Genomic DNA, 21,939 nt, shown 5'->3' on the forward strand with positions numbered 1-21,939 from the left:
TTAGGTGACAGGCATTTGAATTATCAGTTGTGAAAGTGCAAGAAGAGAATTCAGCCTAGAGAAATTGCACAAATGTACCATCACAGACCATAGAATTTTTTAAAATATATTTTAGGAACAACAATGCAATCTGTTGCCACACAGCTGCCTTAAAGGTGGCATAACTGACCACAGGAAGACGACTCTGCTGAAGGAACCTTCAACAGCATAGGGCCCACATAAGGCCTACGCTACTCCACAGCTTCCTCCTATACTAGAGGGTCAGGTGATTTAATTTAGAGAAAGAGAGCATGGCTGCGGATTCCATAACCCACATCTGCCTCCCGTTACCTAAAGCCCTTGGCAAGTAATGTAAGTTAGGCTATTCTAACTTGCTGCTGGTGGCTGACCACAAAGATAGCTTAAAGTCCTTGCACAACACACAGCAGAGTCTGCGAGGTTGCTGCGGTTGCAAGGTGAGAGTATGCAAATAAAATTCTAAGGGCTAGATCAGGGGTTCTCAAACTGGGGGGTCAGGACCCCTCAGAGGGTTGCAAGGTTATTACATGGGGGGTCATGAGCTGTCAACCTCCACCCCAAACCCTGCTTTGCCTCCAGCATTTATAATGGTGTTAAATATATAAAGTGTTTTTAATTTATAAGGGGGGAATCACAGTCTGAGGCTTGCTATGTGAAAGGGGTCACCAGTACAAAAGTTTGAGAACCACTACGCTAAGTGTTCTCCTCTGCAAGCTTGATCACTTACTTGCAAGTATGCAATTAAAAAAAGTGTTTCTTAAGGAGACATTTAAGAGTAAACTTAAGCATGTCTGACAGGAGCTTAGCTATGTGCATCTTTTAGTGCTCACTTGATGCTGCTGCTAGATAGGAGCAACTTGGCAGCCACTCACTAGAACTCAATATAGGACGGGCCCCTGTGCACATACTGTGCTCCCTGCCCAACACTTTTTACTTTGTGCATATGCATACAGGACTCTTCACTTGCAGGGTGTACAATCAGCCCTCAATACATATTCAAAAAAATGAGCAAGCTGTCTGTTGAGCATGCTAACGCACTGGATTCCTTTACAGAACCAGTTTATCCTGCAAAAGGGGGGACCAAAAATTGCTAACTGTTAGCTGTGGCAGTAACACCCACAGACCCTAGAGCTGGGGGGAGAGGAGGCCCCCAGGACATGGCCCTACCACTGTTTGGTCACAATACCACTCACTCACATTGGAGGGGGTGGGCATAGAGGCTCATGGGCAGAGGAAGTGTAAGGAAGCTGGTGGGGAGGGGGGCTGAGGGGAAAAGGAGGGTCAGACAGAGGTGTAAATCTACCTCTCCCGACACACATTTAAATGGTACTCAGGAGCCCTTGTTAGCACTACTATTTAGTTCTTTCATCATAATGGGAATTTCTGCACAGCTACAGCTGCCAGCAACTGTGCTCCAGCTATAAAAGGACTCATTTTTGCCCACTCATCTTGCCAAAGTGTTGCTATCTCAGAGTAAATTATAAAAAATGATGTAAGGCCATTAAAATGACATTGCCCGAGTTGCTGGGATAATAGGAACCAATAGGTCATTTAGCATGTTGCACCAGAATGGTTTCCTGATTTACCATACTTCATCTCCATAAGATGTGTATATTTATATAAGGGCAATGTTCAGAATTTAAAAGTCAACTTGATACTGCTAAATTCAGTCAGCCACTGCTAAACTATTTTAACATCTGTGACCAAAATATCATACCAAGAAATTTGCTAAATTGAAAATAAAAGTGTTAGGAGCCAGAGAGAGAGGTATAAGAGAACTTCTTAATATAGGAGTTTCAAAACATAAATGGGTCAAGTTTTCATCTCAGTAATAGAGAGAAAAATGTGTCCCATTTTCTTCTGATGGACTTAACATGGAATAAGAGAGGTCAATTTTTTCAAACAGACCTTGACAGAAAACTCTGAACACAGTAAATGTTCCATGTAACTCGCATTGGGTGCTTTTCCTTATATTTCTGGTATCCAACTCCAATCCCCCCCGCTCCCCCCCCCAAATCATATTTACATTATCAAGGTCAAAAACATTGCACTGGGAGCCAAGAACACCAGCATTCTCTTTGACCCTGACACACAGTGTGACTTTTTGCGAGTTATTTATATTGCAGTCAGACCCACATTTTGCTAGGTAGAGTACTAAACACAGAGACAAGTTCCCTACCCTGAAAAGCTTACAAACGGATTTTGTAAGTCTAATAAAAAACCCTCAGTAATTTAACTTATTTTTTATCCTGCCTGTAAAATAGGGAACTAACTTATCTACCTTACAAATGTGTTGAGTATTTAGTTAGTAATAGTACATTATTATACCATCAAAGAGCTTTATGGGATGGTAATAAGAGAGGTGGTACCTTCAAGATAGAAGCTGGAGCTTACTTAACTTTTGTCAGTGTAATTAAGGCTTATAAAATCTCTTAGGTTTCCTTTTACTGAGAATACCATCCAAGGAGAAATTTCTCCAGACACCAATGATATTGCCACATCCAGGTCTCCAACAGCAGAAATACAGGCAAACATCAGGTACCTTAGCATCCAAACCAAAAACTCCCTTTCTACATTAGTTGGTAAATTAATACGTATGATACTACAAGAGTTATTCTGAAGTAAAAATTTTTTTAATAAATCACTTACTTCAGATCCTAATATTTTAAGTCATTAAATTGTTCTCATAAACCATCCACTTACCTTTACAGCTGTGTTGATTCTAGTATTTTTATCCATAGCTGTCACCAAGCAGCAGTGTCACTTCCAATATTATAAATAATCACTGTATAACCAGTGTTATACAGAGCGGTTTTGCAAAGTCACAATGTGTCAGGAACCATTTCGCAAGAAAAAAAAAAGTCTGACAACTATTGTCCTGAAAGCATTTAGCTATACAAAAGGTTTCCCACAAGTCAATTTCTGTGACAGCAGACAAGATTAAAACAAAACCAAAAAAAACCCTAACAGTGTCTACAACTGAGAACGTGTGTGAAAAGCGGAGTTTTCCTTGATCTGTCACAGACTTGTTGCAAATAACCAGATACAAAAAACCCACCCTTCTGCTTTGCTACATGTTCCTGTAGTTCCTAATTTAGAAGCTTGGTGGAAGAAAAGTTTACAAGTGTTTGCATAGCACTTTAATGAAATAACAGACTGCCACAATCCTATGAATTCAGGATTTCTGCCCCACATTTTCCATATGTTGCAAAATGTTCTCACATTTAATACAAAACATTTATTATAGCTGTGTTGTAATAGCCTGTAAACTCTGTGGGGTAAGGAATTTGTGCTCTTACATACCTATAAGGCACCAACCATATTACCATATGTGTTGTAAGGTACATTTTGTATGAAAGACACTGAAAAAATTAAGCAACATTGACTCATCTCAGAAGACAAACTGATCCATCTGGTCTCCTGTGATGATTCCTCTCCATTTTAAGAGGAAGAATGGTGGACTATGACTCTCCCATCTAATTTTCCATCTCATCTGCTATCCAGCCACCTGGATTTTTTGTCTAACCATTTGGGCTGGTGTCAACTAGGTGCAGCATCGGCACATAAAAAGTGTTGAGTTAGAATGCTTGGAAAGTATCTGTCAAACTAAACAAGCTGAACAGAAATTTTCAGAAATCTTAGGAAAGAATTACTTGAATTGTGCTTTGACTTGTGGATTCTACTTTTGGTGTGCATGTGCTGTGTGAAAATGAGATCCAACTCATTTGGCAAGCAGTGTCTATTGGGGCCACACCTGTGCCCTAGATACTCTGCATTCCTCCCTCCACAGGGGCCCAACTGTTCCTCAGTTCCCTTTACTAATACAGAATCCCACTCATATAAGATGCTGTAGAAGCAGGAAAGGAAGGTGAGCCCTAGCATTCATGTGGACAACACTTCATGAAGAACCAGTTACTGTAGGATAGCCATTCTCTCTCCCCCTCCCCCCAGTGACTGTACTGTCCCTATGGATTCCACACCTGGTGGCTAACAGTCATCTATTTGCTTGGAAGTAGGTATAAGACCTATTTAAACAATGACTGCAGGACTAAATGGGCATCCAATTTTGAAGGTTCTGCCAAAGAGTAGGGACTTGTAAAGGTCTGGATTGAGCTCCACATTGCTGCCAACAGACTTCTGAGTCACAGACAGGCTACCTAAGCTCTAGTGGAATGAGTTCTCACCCTAACTTAGAACACCTTCTGATGTAATCAGAATCCCACTTAGAAAATCCCTGATAGTTCCCATTTCTTAACCCCTGCAAAGGCCCCAAATGGTCATGTTTGGCTTCAAAATTTGGCCCAAGCCAGACTTCTAAAGGTAAGTACAAAATGTCTCCCAAGAAGTACAATGTAGTTTTTAGCATGTAAGCTTTTATATAAGGGCTTGCCTACATTTTCAGTGCTGTAGCAGCACAGGCGACAGGAGAGCAACCATAAGTAGTCTGAATGGTTTTGTCCCATTAATGCAGTGTCTCTTATTACATTTGTGAAGTTTAACTTCCCCTGGGGTTGAATGAGATTTTGGAAAAAATTGGGAGCTGAATGAACTAGAATACTGAAACAAATATGGGCAGGAACTTGAGAGTGACCCTATCCTTACAAAATGCCATATAATGAGCAGCTGGTATGGGGCCCCCACACCTTTCCTACTCTTTCAGTTGATGTAATGGTTACTAAAGAGGCAGTCTTCATTGGTAGGTGGGTATAGGGAGACCTATCAACCCTGTTAGAACAAGAGAGGGTGCTCCTCAACCTTGAGAAAAACATGGATCGGGACCCTAAGGAATCTTGCCCCTGTAGGGAAGGAAAAAAACATGGCGGTGGAAAGTTGGTGGTGTACCGATATTACTGCTAATTAACAGACAGCTGATAGAAAGTCCATCTTATTCTCATAGCCCTGAAACAGTATGCTGATTTAGTAGGTAGGCACGCAGTGGGACCTTTACTGGCTTCTGGACCTTAAAAGATTAAGCTTATGATTAGAGATGTGTAATGACTCATGTCTTGGTAGGAGTCAGATGACAATATGGACTTTGGGAGGCTGGGAGCCTGGTGTGGACTAGCTGTCTGTGCACACCCTGGTGGCAGCTCATTAATGTGCATTAGCCTAGTCTTTGAAATTGGACCAGATCAAAGCATATTAATGACTGGTAATGTATTCATTGGCAGGATGCAGTTAATCTATGGCATGGGCAACAGGGTGGGTACAGATTCACACTCCAATATGCCATGAACTAGTTCATATATACAAGCCCTGAGTGATAAGAGACTACCTAAATCAAACAAAGACCAAATGCATGCTATACAAATTACATGCTACCCGACACTTGTAACTGGGTCCTGGTCCTGATGGGGTCAGGTCAGCTTGCAAGCCTCTATTTGCTTCAAGGTTACAGCAGTTAGTTAAAAAAAATTCAAATGAAAGTCAGCCACCAGATTTCAAGTCCGAGCTTTAATATCAGAACTAAAACATCACTTGTTGAATTCATCTAAACCTTTTAAAATTGGATGTTCAAATTCTTATGGCACAAAATTCTGGCTCAGAGCTGGAGGGCCACTTGGCAAATTAAAAAAAAAAAAAAAAAAAAAAGGAAATACAAAACCAGAGCTTTCACTGCACAGTGCATGAATCAAAACTGAAATACAACTTAATGCTTCTTTAAAATATCTGGCCAAGTTCTGCTGAGAATTTGTGCAATCCATTCTTAAAGAATTTTTTTTTAATATGTTTGCACAGACGTAATGGAGAAATTCTACACAGATTGAGCAAGATTCACTTAAGTTACTAAACATTTTGAAAATTTAGACATGTAAGAGCAAGTTTAAAACTATCCCTGCAGGAAGGATTAATTGTATTCAAGAATAATGGTTGAGACGACTTACACAATTGATGCAATACACACTAATAAGGTCAGTGAGTGAGGGAAAACTAAATTTCAGTACTTTTCTCACCATGTTTGACAAAGTTAAATACGAACACAACATGGCTCTTGTTTAGGCATCTGTTGGCAGTACGCTTAATATAAGATGGTATAATTCATCTAGGTAATCACTGTTTTATTAAAACTGTCTTTAGTCTGTGGTTGACCTTCGGTACCAAAATCGAGCTCTGTAGTCATCACTGCATGTCATGAAACCAGGATTGGTAGGAGAATGAACAATACACCGGACAATGCTGTTATGCCCCAATGACAGAAGATTTCGCCGTTCTGCAGTTCTTGAGTCCCAGCAGCAGAGACTTATGGTCCTTTCATCAGGAAGTAACACATAGTCCTCTGTGTGGTTAAAGACTGCCTGTGTTCTGTGTACTTGTCGTCCACTCAAACCAGCACCTATAATAGCAGGGACATGATACTCATTAAAGGTGTAAGTAAAACATGTAACCTAGAGCAGCCTTGCTTAGGGGGCAGATTGTCAAAAGCACAAGGAGTCTCTCTTTTAGATATTACTTGCTAAGGACCATGAACAAGGGCCAGCTTTGTGTTCACTGATTAACATTTAGAAGGGCTCTAACATTTCTCCTCCCACCTTCACTGCAGAAAGGCTATTTGCCAAAATCTCAGTAGCACTAAGGGAAGCAGCAATAGTCGCAGGCCTGAAGAATGACAATTACGACAGGAAAATGCCCTTGCAAATTGCGCGCGTGCACACACACACAGCAACACACACATGCACACCTCTACGTAATGTAATAAAAAGATTAGTATTAGATGCCAAACAAACAGCTCAGATGGATTTGAGAATCAGGTCACTAAAGATCATCAAAACTTGCTGAAACTAATACTGGACCATCAGAAGCCAGAGAACTGTAAAAAGAACTGTGAAATGAAGGCACAGCTTCATACTATTTTTTAAATCTTTCTGGGCAGTTAAATCAGGATTTAAATCCTGACTTAAGTAATAAGAGATGAGTCTGGGAATAAGGATGAAACCATGTATTTATGCTGAATATTTAGCATGGTGGGCAATTTCTACTCAAGAGTATTTTAACAGGGATGCTGAACTTCTCTTGTGATCTGTCCAAGCCTGCACAGCACCTACCCACTCTTTACCTGACTCAATCATCAGTATTAGTCCCTCATGTGCAGAAGCATTAAATTCAGATGCTCAGTGACAGTGTATGCTTATTTATAGAGAAAATTCATGATGTTACATCTCCCTACATAGCACCTATGCAGAAGTCATAACTATTGGTATTAGGCAGTCTACATGTGTTTTTGCTAATAACATTTTATAAATTAATTTTTTCCTCACTTAAAAAAAATGTGCCAGTGCGATCACTACGAGTGACTTTCAATGAGTTTGTTACAGTAGGAGGGTTTTTTCCCCCTGCGGGGCAGTGGGTGAAGGGGTGAAAGAGAAATGGCACTGGGCACAATACTTGCCAGATTTCAGCCTCTATATATAGGAAAGTTCAAAGAGCTGCTTAGAAATAAAAGAAAAAAAAAAGAAAAGCCCTTTTAAATATGCAATTCCAGACTGTACTAGTCAATACCACCACAATGTGAGGGTTCAAAAACCATCTTAAGGAAAGAAAAATCTATATACATTCCAACAAACAGTTTACCTGTGAAGGAATTCCATATTATTGTAAGTATTCACACACCATTTAATAGAAGTATAGAGAATACTTGAAGCCCTTCCTTCCTAACTGAATCAGTCAATCAAATCAAAAGACCTTCATAGCAGATGGAGCATTATGCTCATGCCCTAAGAACAATTCCCCCTCCAGTACTCTTAGTGAGAAACTTAGTAGGTAGCAATTGGTAATTAAAATTGGAAAGAGCACAGCTAATGGAGGAAAGTGCAAGTTCTCATTATCAATATCTATAAATATATAAACCATTATCTAGCTAGGCCATTACTCCCACCATAGAAGTTTAGCATTAACTTTCTTATAAAAGTAAGATGTTTCAGATATACTATGGCATGCACAGACTTGATTTGATTAGAAAGATTATGTTTCTCTTATTTATCAAGCAAAGGGCTTTACAAACATGTTGTGGTTGTTTAGGAAGGCTATGCTGCACCCTGCTGGTTAAAAATATTACCAGTTTATATTTTGGGCAACAAGATCACGGTTAAATTACTTTTGCAGATTGAATCAAAGAGTCAGTTTCTGGTTTTGGCAGATCAAACTGCCCTAATATCTCTGGAATCTATTTCACAGCAACAAAATCTCCTGTGGAGGTTAGGGAAGACTGAAAAGGAGCCGCCAGCCAGCAACTTCTTGCCAAAAAGATGTCTTGATATGTCTACTTTTCTTTTTCTTTCTGGAGTAACCCAAGAGAGTTGTATTTGATGATGCTTTCCCTTAACAGACAGCTAACAGCCAGCAAACCAGAGAGAAGAATAGTAATACATCATTTGCACAAATGAAGTAATGATGGAAAGTTATCCAAATCCACTCAGATTGGTTTAATATGATGACCAACATCTAAAGAAAATCAAGAATGGTGACTTATTGTGACCAAGAATAGAGAGAAAAACCTTGGGGAATCCTCGCACAGAAGAAACTTCCAATTAACTTTAGAGGTTACTGTTCAACAGCACAAGGCTATCATGATCTTATGAGTAAACTCTGAAAAATCTTTCACATATTTAACTGAGCGCATCAGTCACTGGACTAAGCACTTAAAAATTTTGTACTGCATCAAATATTTATTCCCATCACTAGTTGATTACCACATGAACAATTTTTGCTTGATAAGTCATCTGCCACATACCTGTATATTTGACCAGTGTTCGACCTGTGGATATCTCCCATAGTTTAGCTACAGAATCTTTTCCACTTGACAGGATGTACTTTGAATTTTTGGAAAAGATGGCAGAACAGACTTCAGCCCCATCATGTGCTTTCTCGAAAGTAGTGATACATCGATTTGAAACACCGTCCCATAATTTGATGCATCCATCTTTGCTTCCTGTCACATACATGTTAGCACTTGCATTATAGTTTACTGAACATATAGCATCGGTGTGTTGATCTTGAGGATTGCAAGACACAAAACACTGGAACGTATTGATATCATAAAGCCGTAAGGTAGGGTGCTGGGTACCAACAAGTATGAAGTCACCAGAAGGATGAAAAGAGATGGAGCGTAACATTTCTGCTTCCTGTGTGATGAGAAATATATAAATCAATATAAATATAAAGAACCTATTTGCATTGAGAAAATCCTGGTGGATTCACAAGTCTGAAGTTCTATGATATTCTCATATAAGTTAAACACTATACTAATTAAGAATTGAAGGCAGGTTACAAACTGGAGAACACCACTCCTCCCGCCACTATATGGCAGTAACACATTTAGATGGATCAGGATTATACTCTAAGGGGTTCTCACAATAAATTTTTTGGTGGCCTCAGAGGGCGGCCACCAACTCTTACTGGTGGCTGCTCTCATAATTTTTCATAAAATACTTAATTAACTTTTGGAAAAACAAATACATATGCACATATACATATCCAAATCATTGTAATTTATTTATGTAGGATTTTTTCCACAGACTCAGTATTAAAAATAACGTAGTTGTCTCTATTCTTTACTGGACCTAAACAGAATAGAAACACAAATAAGGTGCTTTGCATGTTCTTGTCATTCCTTTTGCCTTTTTTTTTTTTTTAAAAGAGACTTGCTAGAGAGTAAGTCTGTTGTGAAAAGTGCTAACAACATACATACAAATATCACTTTTCACAGCAGACTTACAGTCCAGCAAGACTGGGGACAAATTAAGCCCTGGATGGGGAGGTGGATAGGGAAACAGTGGGGGTTGAGTGATGAGGGAGGCAGCGGGGGGGAGGGAGTAGGATGAGCTCAGGGACAGAGCCTGTCACCACGCGGCCAAGGAATGAAGCCTGAAGACCCATGGCTGGAGCCTGCCAACCAAGAGCTGAAGCCCAACCCCACTGCTCCCGGGGAAGGTGAGGAACTCACTAGCTGCCTGCTCCTCTGTCCTGTCTCCCCCCAGAGGGTGGCAGGGCCCAACCACTACAGACTTGACAGCCTTGGAGGGGCCGATGCTTTGCACCCCCACCCCCCGTCACTGCCTAGAAGGCTGTGGCCGCAAGGAAAGTCCCTTGTGGCCATATTTGAGTAAACACTGCTATAAGTCCTATATCAATTTTCAATGCCTATTCATGGGGTTGGGGGAGAGAGGAAGAAATTTCCCCCTTAACAACCAAAAAGAAATCCACAGAACTTCAATGCTGTTCATAAAGGAAATGCCAGAAGCACCACCCCTAACAGTTTCAGGTTTCCCCGGTGGCACATAGAGAGAGGAGAGCGGACATCAGATTTGAGAAGATCACAGGCACACATTTTATGTACCTAATTTGTATGCATAATTATCACAAGAGTATCTGCAAATCTGCATACTCCTGTGTACCTAGCTATTTCTCCATGCAGACACAAATTAGCTAATTGCTATCACTGCAGTTGTAGACCTCAAGCTTTTCTGTTTTTTTTTTAAAAAGACTATCATCTCTAACCTGGATATACTTGAAGGCTCTTTTAGCAGAAGGTTTTGAATAGTCAAACAATTTAAGCGTATAGTCCCTTGAACCTGATGCCAGGATCTGTTCTGTTGGATGGAAAGCTAAACATGTAACCTCATCCACATGATCATATAGAGTTCGAATAACAGGATGATTTTCCATATTCTGCTGTGCTGTCTCATTCATCATGACCTACAGAAAACATTTAAACAAGTCAATGGAGAGTGTTTCCTTCTGACAAAGAACGAACCATAAACCACTATCCAACTCTTATGTTACTACTCTGGGCATTTAAAGAAAAATGCAAACAAACGTGGGATCTCCTGGTAGAAGAGAAAAAGTGAGTTTTAAACATGCATCAATACCTGCCTCATCTTCCAAGTAAAGATTGCATTTTTTAATGAAAAAACTATGCATATAATTAGAATGATGATTATCTCAACGTTCTTTGCAAATATTGGTCATTAACATCCCTATGATAAATATACAATATCCTTCTTTTACACAGAAGCAAAAAGAAACTGACAGAGGTTAGTGATTTGCCCAAAGTCAAAATGGAGTCAACAGCAGAAAAAAAAATAAAACTCAGCGGTCCCGAGTGTTAGTCCCCTGCTCTAACTCACAGTACTACTACCCTTCTTGAATAAAAATCACCTTTATAATTAAGACAAATGTTGCACTTATTTTGTTCACGGCAACACTCTTAAGACTGTGCACTGCCACTAGTTGTGTGCAGATTCCAGACAACAACAAAAAGGGTACATTTCCATAAGTATGCTATCGGAGGCAGAACATATGCTATAAAATGGATGTAGTATTTTTATCATTCACTAACTGATCATGATTCATGTGATACTTTACCTCGATGGGCATAGCACTTTTTGCCAACATTCTCTCTGTATCGAGAATTTTTATTGAGGCATCAGCAGATCCTGTAGCTATTAACTGCCCATCTCTGCTATATGTAGCTACGCGACATGGTCCTTTATGAGATGTGACATAACAGGTCTCATATTCAGAAGCCTCGGGGGACATAGTCTGGACATCTGCATCAAATTCTAAGTCAATCCCTGTTCCTGGAGCTACTGTATCGGAGCGTCCAATTGCATACTGAACTGCGCTGTCATCGTTCTCCATTCCTGAAGGACGAGAGATTAAATATATTTACTTTCTCCACAAAAAGGTTGACTAAGTCCTTCATAAATATACTAGTAACTGCTTAGAGTACCCATGACTGTATCTACAGCCAACTTTCACAGGAAACAGTAATGCCTGTATAGAAAAAAATATTTTTTTAAAAAAGGACAAACACATTTACAGAACCTTTTCCTTTGCAGCTCAATAAAGAATACCCAAGAAAAGAGATTATGGCTACCAGAACCACCACAATGAAGCAGTGCCACTAACAGGGTCCTGGTCCATGACTAGAGCTCCTAGGTACCACAATAATTCAAATGAGAATAATGAGAAACATTAGTCCTCCACACACTTATATCGCATATTTAACACCTTCTATTCAAGGTTGCATCTACATTTCATTAGTGGAAGTTGCAGCTTAAGCAGCGTACAAGCTTATTATTTTAACCACATCATTAACCCTACTCTGAGCAGGGGTAAATGGTGTCCCTAGTTTATGTCATCTAACCCTGTTCAGAGTAGAGCTGGATGACATGGTGTTGAAAATGCTTGCTGTTACTATCAGTAGTACATTAGGGATCCTAATTTTCCTAGTTTAGATAGATCTAAAGCTTACTATATTTATGCTCTCAGAGATGTGTGAAACACTATTTCAATTTGCTATGCACTCTATTACATTATTCAAGTAGATTTTCAAAGAGATCATGATGAAAAATAACTAGACTAAGACCTCAATTGCCTTAACACTAAAACATCATGCATAAAGTTAAATGCTGCATTTCAGAGCTCCTTGTAGTTACTATCATTAGTTTTGTCTGAGCCAAAGAAAAGCTAGTTGACATGCTGAGATTCAAATCTAGACGATACACACAATAGGGTAAGAAGGCAGTTTGAACCTTTGTTGTGATTTCCTAGCTCTTGAAGACTGTTAAAGCTTACAACACTTTAAATAGTCAAATAATTTTACTAATTTGGTAGTTAATTTTGCAGCAGTTTTTTGTCAGTATACAAATTCTCCCCAGTATAAAATGTATATCTGCTCCATGGAAAAATTAGGGGTATTTTCAGTAAACAGAATACTTTTATTCTCTGTCACTAACAATAAAAAGAATGAGGAGTCCTTGTGGCACCTTAGAGACTAACAAATTTATTTGGGCATAAGCTTTCGTGGGCTAAAACCCACTTCATGGGAGGCATGCCGTGGAAAATACACACACACCATGAAAAAATGGGTGTTGCCATACCAACTATAACAAGACTAATCAATTAAGGTGGGCTATTATCAGCAGGAGGAAACAAAAACAAAAAAACCACTTTCGTAGGGATAATAGGGATGGCCCATTTCCAACAGTTGACAAGAAGGTGTGATTAACAGTAAGGGAATTTTTTTCATGTTCTCCGTGTATATATATCTTCCTACTGTATTTTCCACGGCATGCATCCAATGAAGTGGGTTTTAGCCCACAAAAGCTTATGCCCAAATAAATTTATTAGTCTCCAAGGTGCCACAAGTACGCCTCATTCTTTTTGCTGATACAGACTAACACGGCTACCACTCTGAAACCTTTAACAATAATGTGTCCCCAACACTAATACTGCAATAAACACAATCTGTCACTAGTCTGGTTTGTGTAAGTTTACTTTGAAGCTAAGCTACCACACGGGGACACAATACTTTTTGGTTTTAGCAGATTTAATTAACTTTTCCATTAGTATTCTTCTGCCTAACTCAATTACAAGACTTACCACAATATTTTGCTGGTATCTGTTGGTGAATAAATTATCCTACCAAACATTATTATTTATATTCCAGTGGCATATAGAAGCCCCAACCGAGAGTGAGACCCTGTGGTGCATACTAAGAGGTACTATAAACACTAAGAGAGTCGGTCATGGTAACAGACAGTTCCTAGTCTAAAGACCTTACCATGTAAATACAAGAGAAACAAAAGGGTAGAGAAAACACAGATGTACAGAAAGGTGAAGTGACTTGCCCAAAGTCACAAAGTAGAGAATAAAACCCAGGTCTGAGTCCTAGTCCAGTATCCTAGCCACAGGACACACTGCTTCAATTGCACCTGATTAGACAGTAAACAACTTTTAACAGAGGTTTCCTATTTAGTTCCATCCTCCAATACATTGTGCATACCTGCTTAAAAAAGAAATATGTTTAGACTTACACCAGCACCCACACATTTGTCAATTAAAAAAAAACTGAATTCTGATCTGACAAGTAATACCAGTGTCAGTAACAAGACTATTACAATACAACCTGAACAATCTGGGACCTACCTGCCTCCTTCACCTCCCTCCCCCCTCAACATGAAACAGTCCTTGTGACATGTGGCAACTGAGCTGAAACCTTATAAGAGAGAGGGAGTGACTGGCAGGGCATTCTCTGTGAGGGCCCTGGAACTCTGAAACCCATTTCCTTTTCAGATCTGTAACAGTCCACATTTATTTGCCTTCATGACACAATGCAAGGCCCACCATTTCTCCTCTGTGAGGAGACTGGTCTTGAGTAGGTCTACTTGAGTAGTGCTGATGTGTGATTTGGTGGCTCAGTTAGTTTCTATTATATTTATGAATGGATTATTTGATTTAATCTATGAGATCTAATGGCCCCATTTATTCAGTGTCCTTTTAGAAGATATCGACGATCCAGGGCATCGGATAGGCACTATTATAATTTGAAAAAGTACAAATAAATAAGTAGATCCTAGAAAAGATTTACTGAAAGACTTGTATTTTGTTATCTATGCATAAATATGACAACTGTACAGCAACATTAGGAGTTAAAGAGAACATTTACTTTTAGATTGCATTGAGTCCACTACGGAATCACAGAGATGTAGGGCTGGAAGGGACCTCTGGAGGTCATCAAATCCAGGCCCTGTGCTGAGCCAGGACCTACATACCTGAACTTCATCAAATAGTCTGCAATTCCTAGTTTATGTACATGAATCCTGCATTACAGTTTACCTAGTTTAATCAGATGTAGCAGTTGTTCAGAGGGTGCGCAGACTGATTGTGGTTTTATCTCATTTATCAGGCCATTGGCAATGTTTATGTATCCATCATACAGCAATTGACTAATAATCAGTTTGTAAAGTTGTTGACGATCTTTCAAGCTTACTTTTGTTCTATACATTGTGAGCAAGGAATGCCTTGCGGGTGCCTGAAACAAGAGAAAAAAATACTTACAAAACAATTACACTGCAATGGTATAATCTTTCATACAAAACATACCCCCAACACCTTTCAGCGTTAAACAGTGCCATTATAGTGACAAATTAAAAAGGTATTGTATACATAAAGGAAAGAGACTTTCAGCTAAGATCCCAAACTAGACAGACAAATGAGAAGAGATAACAGAAAGCTGTTGCAGACAGTAGCAACTACTGAGGAGACAGTCCACCAGTTACTAGCACTCAGACTGTAATTAAGGACTGTTACAAAGGTGAGATAACAGCAACACTGGCTAGCAACGTTTGCCTCCTGACAGTAACTTTTCTTTCATTTAATCAAGCAGGTGTTTTGTAGGGAAGCCAAGAGGCAAAACAAAACGTGTGTTGTAGGGTTTTCAGTGAAGCCACCAGCTGAAAAACCATAACCTCCCTGCACTCAATCCACCACCCCTCCCCCAATCCACCCATTTCCAGCCCCAAAGAACAATCGATTGTTATAAATGGGGAGGGGTAAAAGCAAACTAAAGGGGCGGGGGAGAAACTGTCTGGAAGGAGAGTGAACTGCTTAGCGGTTCCGGGAGACCGCGGGCTAGAGGAAACGGTCTCCGGCAAGCAAGCAGAGCTGTAAACCGCTCAGCTCAGCAGGGCACATAGGAAAGGAGTTGTTCACACCGCCCCGGTACCTACCAGCCCGTCTTTCTGCCTCCCTTGCTCTCCCCCTAAAATGGCGACCGGAGCCCTGAGAACATCGATAGATGCTGGAGGAGGCGGCGGCTAAGTGTATCCCAATCATTCCCCAGCGCAATGTGCAGCTTCGCGCTACTGAGCATGCTCGTGGAGAGTGAACATGCTCACGAACATCTGCTGCTGAAGCCCGCCTGCTGCCCTTACTAGGATTATACAACGTCCCTGTTGTTCCCACAGTCGCGTTACAAGGGGACCGGGGACAAACCGGAGAGGTGGGATGCAATCTGCACTGCAGGGAGCCAGATTGCACGCCCCAAAGAGTTACGCAGCTAGTAGACGCAGGCGAAGGAGAGGGGCAAGATCAGGCATAGGGAACAGGGGCCGGGGTTAAAAGCCCCTGCCAGACAACGGGGGGAGAAGGGGGAAACTAGAAAAATAGGGGTGTTTACTAGAATTGGGGCTGTCTGTGGGGGTTGCAAAAATAAGCTGTGCGTGGCAGAGGCTATTGTTTACTCCTTTGGTAAGCAGCGTATCGCACCGCCCGCTTACCACGGCTGTTTCTAAAGGCACAGTGCATCTCAATGCCTAAATAAGGCACCTCTTCCTTATCTGAAATGATGTAGCAAGCAGCTAAAGATTGAATATTGAAACGCAAATACACAGATAGAATTCCTATGCATGCTTTTAGTATTTTACCGAATTCCTTTTCTGTTTATGTCTGCATAAGGCCTCAGGGAGGTTAACTAATTTGTTTTATCTGCTGTTCCACGCCCTGAATTAGATTCCCTTTCTTGTAATCCACTGTCAATGCGGTTTCCTGCCTCAATTATTTACTTAAAAAAATTATTTTTATTACTCGTATTAATTTACACTTCATTTACATTGTGCAAATAGATGCCATTGCACTAATTCATACTTGAATAGCAAATACAGTAATTGAAAATATTAACAGTTGCTAGAGGTTAACAATCACATCTCACATTGTTTCTAGTCTAACACTTCGTATGTTTTTACTGTGATTTTGCAGTTTGCAATTTTTAATTTTTATTTGCACAATTTTTTTTTAAATCAAATGACTAAGGCTGACATCAAAACTTCTTTCGTTTCCCTTGCATTTCTTTGATCGGCTTGAAATTGTGCCTCCTGGGCATTGATCTAAATTTGGGGCCATTTGAACAGGGGGTTCATGAGATACAGTACCTGCTCCTCCCCCACCTTCCTTAATATTCACGGGCTCTGGTAATGAATGTTTGATCACAGATAGAAATCAAACCAGGTCTGAGAGATCATCACACCAGGGTCTCAAATGCTTGACAGCTACCTTAATGGAGTACATGGTATCCACTATCCTTTTGGGGGAAATCAAATTACATTATTAGCAGAAAACTTTAATTCTCCTGTTATGAGCATCAATCTTTAAAGTGCTTGATGGCATGCCACAAAGATTATACTGAGCCTGTACAGAGAGAGAGTGTAGCTGGAAACTACCTCTGCATCACAGGTCTTGAATGGCTCCAGGGGGACTGTTATGATCACCAAACCTAAGCCACAGCCTGGTGGCAAATACAGTCCAGGACAGAAATCCGAAATAAAAGCAGGAAGTACAGTTTGCTCCAATCTGCCTCTGGCAAAGGGAGTTTTGAATGTGTGATAATGTAATCTGAGTACAGCAGAATATTCTGAAAGTGCTGAAACTTTAAAAAAAAACAACAAAAAACAAACCATGACTGGGGTGGAAGAGTAGGTGGGAATGGAACAAAGGAGTAAGAGTCTTAGAGCAAGGGAGGGGGATAAATGGGGCTGGGTGGGAAGGAGAGGGGTTGAGAAAGTTAGGTGATGGGGCGGAACACTGTAAAGAGGGACATGGAGGTTCTGGAAGGGGGAGTGTTTGTGTAGGGTGTGAAGGAGTGTCTAACCCCATCTCCCTATCCCTCATGTAAGCTAGGAGATGATCTTTTAGATATTTATAGTTGTAGTTAACGTGCAGTGTTAGTGGGATGCTATTTTCGATAAATGTGATGTAACAAGAGCAGATTAATTTCCTGATAGCTAAAGATAAAATCAGAAACAGCACATATTTGTGCTCACCCTTTTTAATAGCGGACATTGACTGAATTGGTAGGAATTGAACATGTGACTGTTTCACTCAGCTTGGGCTCAAAACACTAAAATTTAGCACGAGTATGAAAGGGTTATCAGTGGCACAGTACATAGCAAATATAGCACAAGACTCTGGCAGGTGGTATATGCATGTGTAGTGATTCCAAACATTAAATAAAAAAGTAAACCATTACTAAACATTGAGAGTGGCTTTATGAAAACATCAAATCCAATTATGAAGTCAGCTATTGGCTATTCATTTTAAAGTTTAGATTCTTCCTCCACTGAGAAACTGGAAAAATCTACTATGTGACTCTGGAAAACAAAAATTGTGGAACACAAGATACTAGTGGTTGGGCCACTCATCCTAAAAGTAGTTAAAGTGTCAAATTTTGACTATTATGAGTTTTCTATTTTAAAAATGCATTAGCTTGTAGAAACATATTTGGAACATAAAGATACCACTACTGTGGAAACCACACAAGATATCCTATGTATATACACAGGAGAAAAAAAGCAATTCTCTTAATGGAAAAAGGTCAGGTATAGCTTTGTTATATATTCCTAGTGAAGTCAGAGTATATGGGAAGGTAAACAGGAAGAGTGGAATGTCATTAGTTATTTTACTACATTTATTAAAAATGTCACAAATTTGGTACCCTAATGAAAGAAACTGGGTTCTCTGTATGAATATTGTGTTTAATTAGTTAAAAGTAAAAAAAATGGTTGAAACCAAAAGAGCACTGAAATACAGTAGGATATAGTTATATCTACAAGCTAACAGTTTAAGACAAATAGATAAGGGTACCAAATATTATTTAAATATGACCCCCGAAAAGGAAATATTTGCAAATCATTAATGTAGTTCTTGAAATAAGTGACAGTAATGAATCTATTTCTATTTATAGTTTCCGTAATTAGGAAATCATTTGGTTAAATTATACTGATTTTGCATAGAGCACAGTAGTCTACTGCTGCAATCTTGTCATACACAAGAAGCAAAACAAAGACTGCATAATAAGAAATGCAAAGTTGTATTAGAAACACATGCCATATGTTTGAGCAGGTAAGTAAACAGAATATGATCTGTTCTTGTACCATGAACTGAAGTTATGGCCCAGTATCTAGACAGCTACATATAGATCAGATGGAATAACCTGGATAAGGATCGGGATTGTGGTAATAATTCTACATTAATAAATACTTAAACTGCAGCAGATAGTCATATCTTGACTACTGATATGTAACTAGAAAGTTAAAAATCACAGAAGTTCAATAAATATTTTACAATTTTGAGTTAACTGAAATTATATTTTGCACAGTTAGTGTCTTTTTTTCACCTATTTTTCAAAGGTGAAGTGTGACTCCTGGAAGAGGTGGGCACATGTGCTCTGCCTTCCACAGGGAACCAATAAAAACATTCTGAGCAGTAAAGAGTATACAAACTTTGTGCAATTATAGTTGTGGTGTTTACAAAATGTACATACTGTATAATTTTTTAAAGGGTAAATATTTTGGTTTTCTTGCAATTATACAATCAAAATACAAATGAGTAATAATAGCAGAGTTCAATTTTAATATACACTTAGCTAGTCACAAAAATTAATTCTGTTTCTAAAATTAAGTTTAGATCTTTTTAAATGTTGACATGTAAAGTAAGCAATTCTTGTTTGCTGATAGCAAATTATGACAGATGGGACACTGCCATCACAATTTGCTAACTCTATTCTTCCTGTCCTCTGGTCCAGGGGCAGCAAATTCTGATGGGAGTTCTCCCCCTCAGTCACAATAGGCCACTTTGGATCAGGAGACAGGGAAGCATGGAGATAGCAAATTGTGACAGTGCAATAACAGAATACCTAGATGTCAAATTGTGCTTGGAGCATGGGGAGTACATGCTAAACAACCAAGGGTGCACTACCATAAGCTGGGTGACCCTGCACATGCACACCACAAAAGTGTGAGCCTAGGAGCATGTACAGACCCTTGGCAAAAGCCTACTTTTTTGGGGGAGGAAGGGACTATAGGGTGGGTCTAGGAGCATGGAAAGGCAGGTTCTATTCCTAGTCTGGAAGCACAGGGACTTCTAATGATAACAGCAGTCTATTCCAGGAGAGTATAATTCATTTATTTCCAGCTCTAGCAGGAATAGGATCTAATGGTTAGCTCAGAGCAGGGGTAGGCAACTTATGGCACGCATGCCGAAGGAGGCACGCAAACTGATTTTCAGTGGCACTAATACTGCCCAGACCCTGGCCACCAGTCTGGGGGGCTCTGCATTTTAATTTAATTTTAAATGAAGTTTCTTAAAATTTTAAGAACCTTATTTACTTTACATACAACAATAGTTTCATTATATATTATAGACTTATAGAAAGAGACCTTCTAAAAACCTTAAAATGCATTATTGGCACGTGAATCCTTAAATAAGAGTGAATAAATGAAGACTCGGCACCCCACTTCTGAAAGGTTGCTGACCCCTGGCTCGGAGCATGGTAAACTGAGAAATGATAAAGGGGCTACAGAGGAGATCAGTATTCCTTGGGACATTAAAGTGGGGCCTGGAAAGGGGTTAGGGACTGAGCCACCTAATAGGATCTGTAGCTGAAATTCAGAACTCCTGGGTTCAATTCCTTTGACGGAGCGAGAGCATTGAGATCTCAGGAGACTAGGGATTAGGACTGTTGGGTTTTATTGCGTCTGGGCTGAGAAACCTTGACATCCCACAAGCCTCAATGGAAGCAAATTGAACTGAAAGTCACGAGGCCTCACTGCTGGGTGCTGCAGGCCTCTGGGATGACTCCAGAATTTAGTAGACAGCATAGCGGCACGCTCGGACAAGGCACTTCAGGGTGCCTCAGCAGCAGTGCTGAAGGCCTAGCCCACGAGAACAGACACTCCCGCTCCCGCCCCCCCCCCCCCAACAGACGGCCCTACTCACCTCAGCCTCCAGGAAAGGCAGCCGCAGTGGCCGTGGCTCAGGAGCGGGGGAGCCCACGTTACTCAGGCCCCGTGGAAGCGGACGTCTATCACACGCTGAGGGAACACGACGGCCTGACATCCTCCTCACACCTGTCCTCGCTGCCATCTATCACACGTCACCGCCACGCAGCCCCCCACACCGAGCTCACTTTCACACGGTGGCAACGGGAGTTGCCGTCTAGCTCACGCCTCCAAAGGCCTCAAGTCGTCCTCGCGCCGGGCCCGGCGGCCACGGATCACACAATGGCTCGAGAGCCCCTTCACGATCGTGCTTGACGGCCCGGGTCCTACGGGAGCCACCACGCGAGACGCCGTGCTGCTAGTACAACAAAAACCGCCCAACGTCCCCCCTCCCGTTTGTCCTCGAGCGCCCAACGCCCCGCTGGTGCGACACGCTGTCCGTGGGCCCTGACACTGACCACACGTCACCGCTGGTGCGACACGCTGGCCCGGGTCCCACTCACGTTTCTGCTCGAGAGCCACAGCCCGGGGCAACGGCCGCGGATCACGCGCCACCGATCGCAGGGGCGACACGCTCGCCAGGCAACAGGCGGAGAGGGGTGGCTGGGCTGAAGCTAGGGCTTAGCACCGCCTAAGGCAGCTCCCCGAAGTCCTTCCCGTCCCCACCCCCCAGGCTCTGTGCGCACTCGCTGCGCCAGGTCTTAATGGCCGGCTGTGAGGCACACGAACGCCTGCCGATTGGCTTCTCTTCAGCGGCGCCGCCCGCCCATTGGTTCCGAACTGTTCCTCTGGTTGCTGAGCGAGCCGCCGACGTCACGGGCACACTCGGGCGCATGCGTGACCGCTACCCGCCGCGCCCTCCCGCCTCCAGCGTGGTATTAACGTCGATACGTGCGTTCTTTACGTATCATCTGCCTCCTGTTTCCTCCCTACGCTAATTTCGTAGACCGACGCGCCAATTACGGAGTTTCCTCTACAAAGTCTCTGCTTGGTCGATCCTTTCCTTACGCAAATCGCGTAATTCCAGGCCGCCCACCCATGGCAACGCAGTTATCATAAGCGGATTTGGGCTTGTGGTTTCCCCCAGCTAGGGTTTATTGGGGGAGAGGACTTCCTTTTAAAATGGTTGCTTCCAACTGACTCTCAGCGAGAAGCGACGACCATTTTAAAAGAAGCCCTACCCCCGTCGACGTGAGCGTGTTCTCGTAAGCGCGTCGCGTCGCACGGCATCCCTTCCCTTCCCTTCGGTTTGCCAAAAATGGCCGCTGTCCAGATCACGTGGGCTCAGGAGGCCAATCATCTGCCTCAGTTTTTAAAAAATCAGCGGATTATAGTAATTGGCTGCTTTCTTTGTCACATGGCCTCG

The 21,939-nt window shown here is 41.3% G+C and overlaps 1 protein-coding gene across 3 annotated transcripts; it reads right to left on the reverse strand.

The window, feature by feature from the left end:
• Nucleotides 1-5,453: 5,453 nt before the first annotated feature.
• CSTF1 (cleavage stimulation factor subunit 1) lies at nucleotides 5,454-21,757 on the reverse strand. Of its 3 annotated transcripts, none has more exons than XM_044985163.1 (6): nucleotides 21,077-21,757; nucleotides 14,638-14,833; nucleotides 11,380-11,657; nucleotides 10,513-10,710; nucleotides 8,747-9,137; nucleotides 5,454-6,352 (listed from the first exon to the last, which is right to left on the reverse strand). In XM_044985163.1, exons 2-6 carry the CDS (start codon nucleotides 14,804-14,806, stop codon nucleotides 6,093-6,095), a joined length of 1,296 nt encoding a protein of 431 aa, XP_044841098.1. In that variant the 5' UTR covers nucleotides 14,807-14,833; nucleotides 21,077-21,757; the 3' UTR covers nucleotides 5,454-6,092. The 3 variants fall into 3 exon arrangements, with proteins under 3 accessions (XP_044841098.1, XP_044841096.1, XP_044841097.1); XM_044985161.1 differs by having other exon boundaries at nucleotides 20,572-21,755; XM_044985162.1 differs by lacking the exon at nucleotides 21,077-21,757 and adding an exon at nucleotides 15,531-15,646.
• Between the last annotated feature and the right edge of the window lie 182 nt (nucleotides 21,758-21,939).

The sequence above is a fragment of the Mauremys mutica genome, chromosome 13, assembly GCF_020497125.1.
Source record: "Mauremys mutica isolate MM-2020 ecotype Southern chromosome 13, ASM2049712v1, whole genome shotgun sequence".
NCBI classification, from domain to species: domain Eukaryota; kingdom Metazoa; phylum Chordata; order Testudines; family Geoemydidae; genus Mauremys; species Mauremys mutica.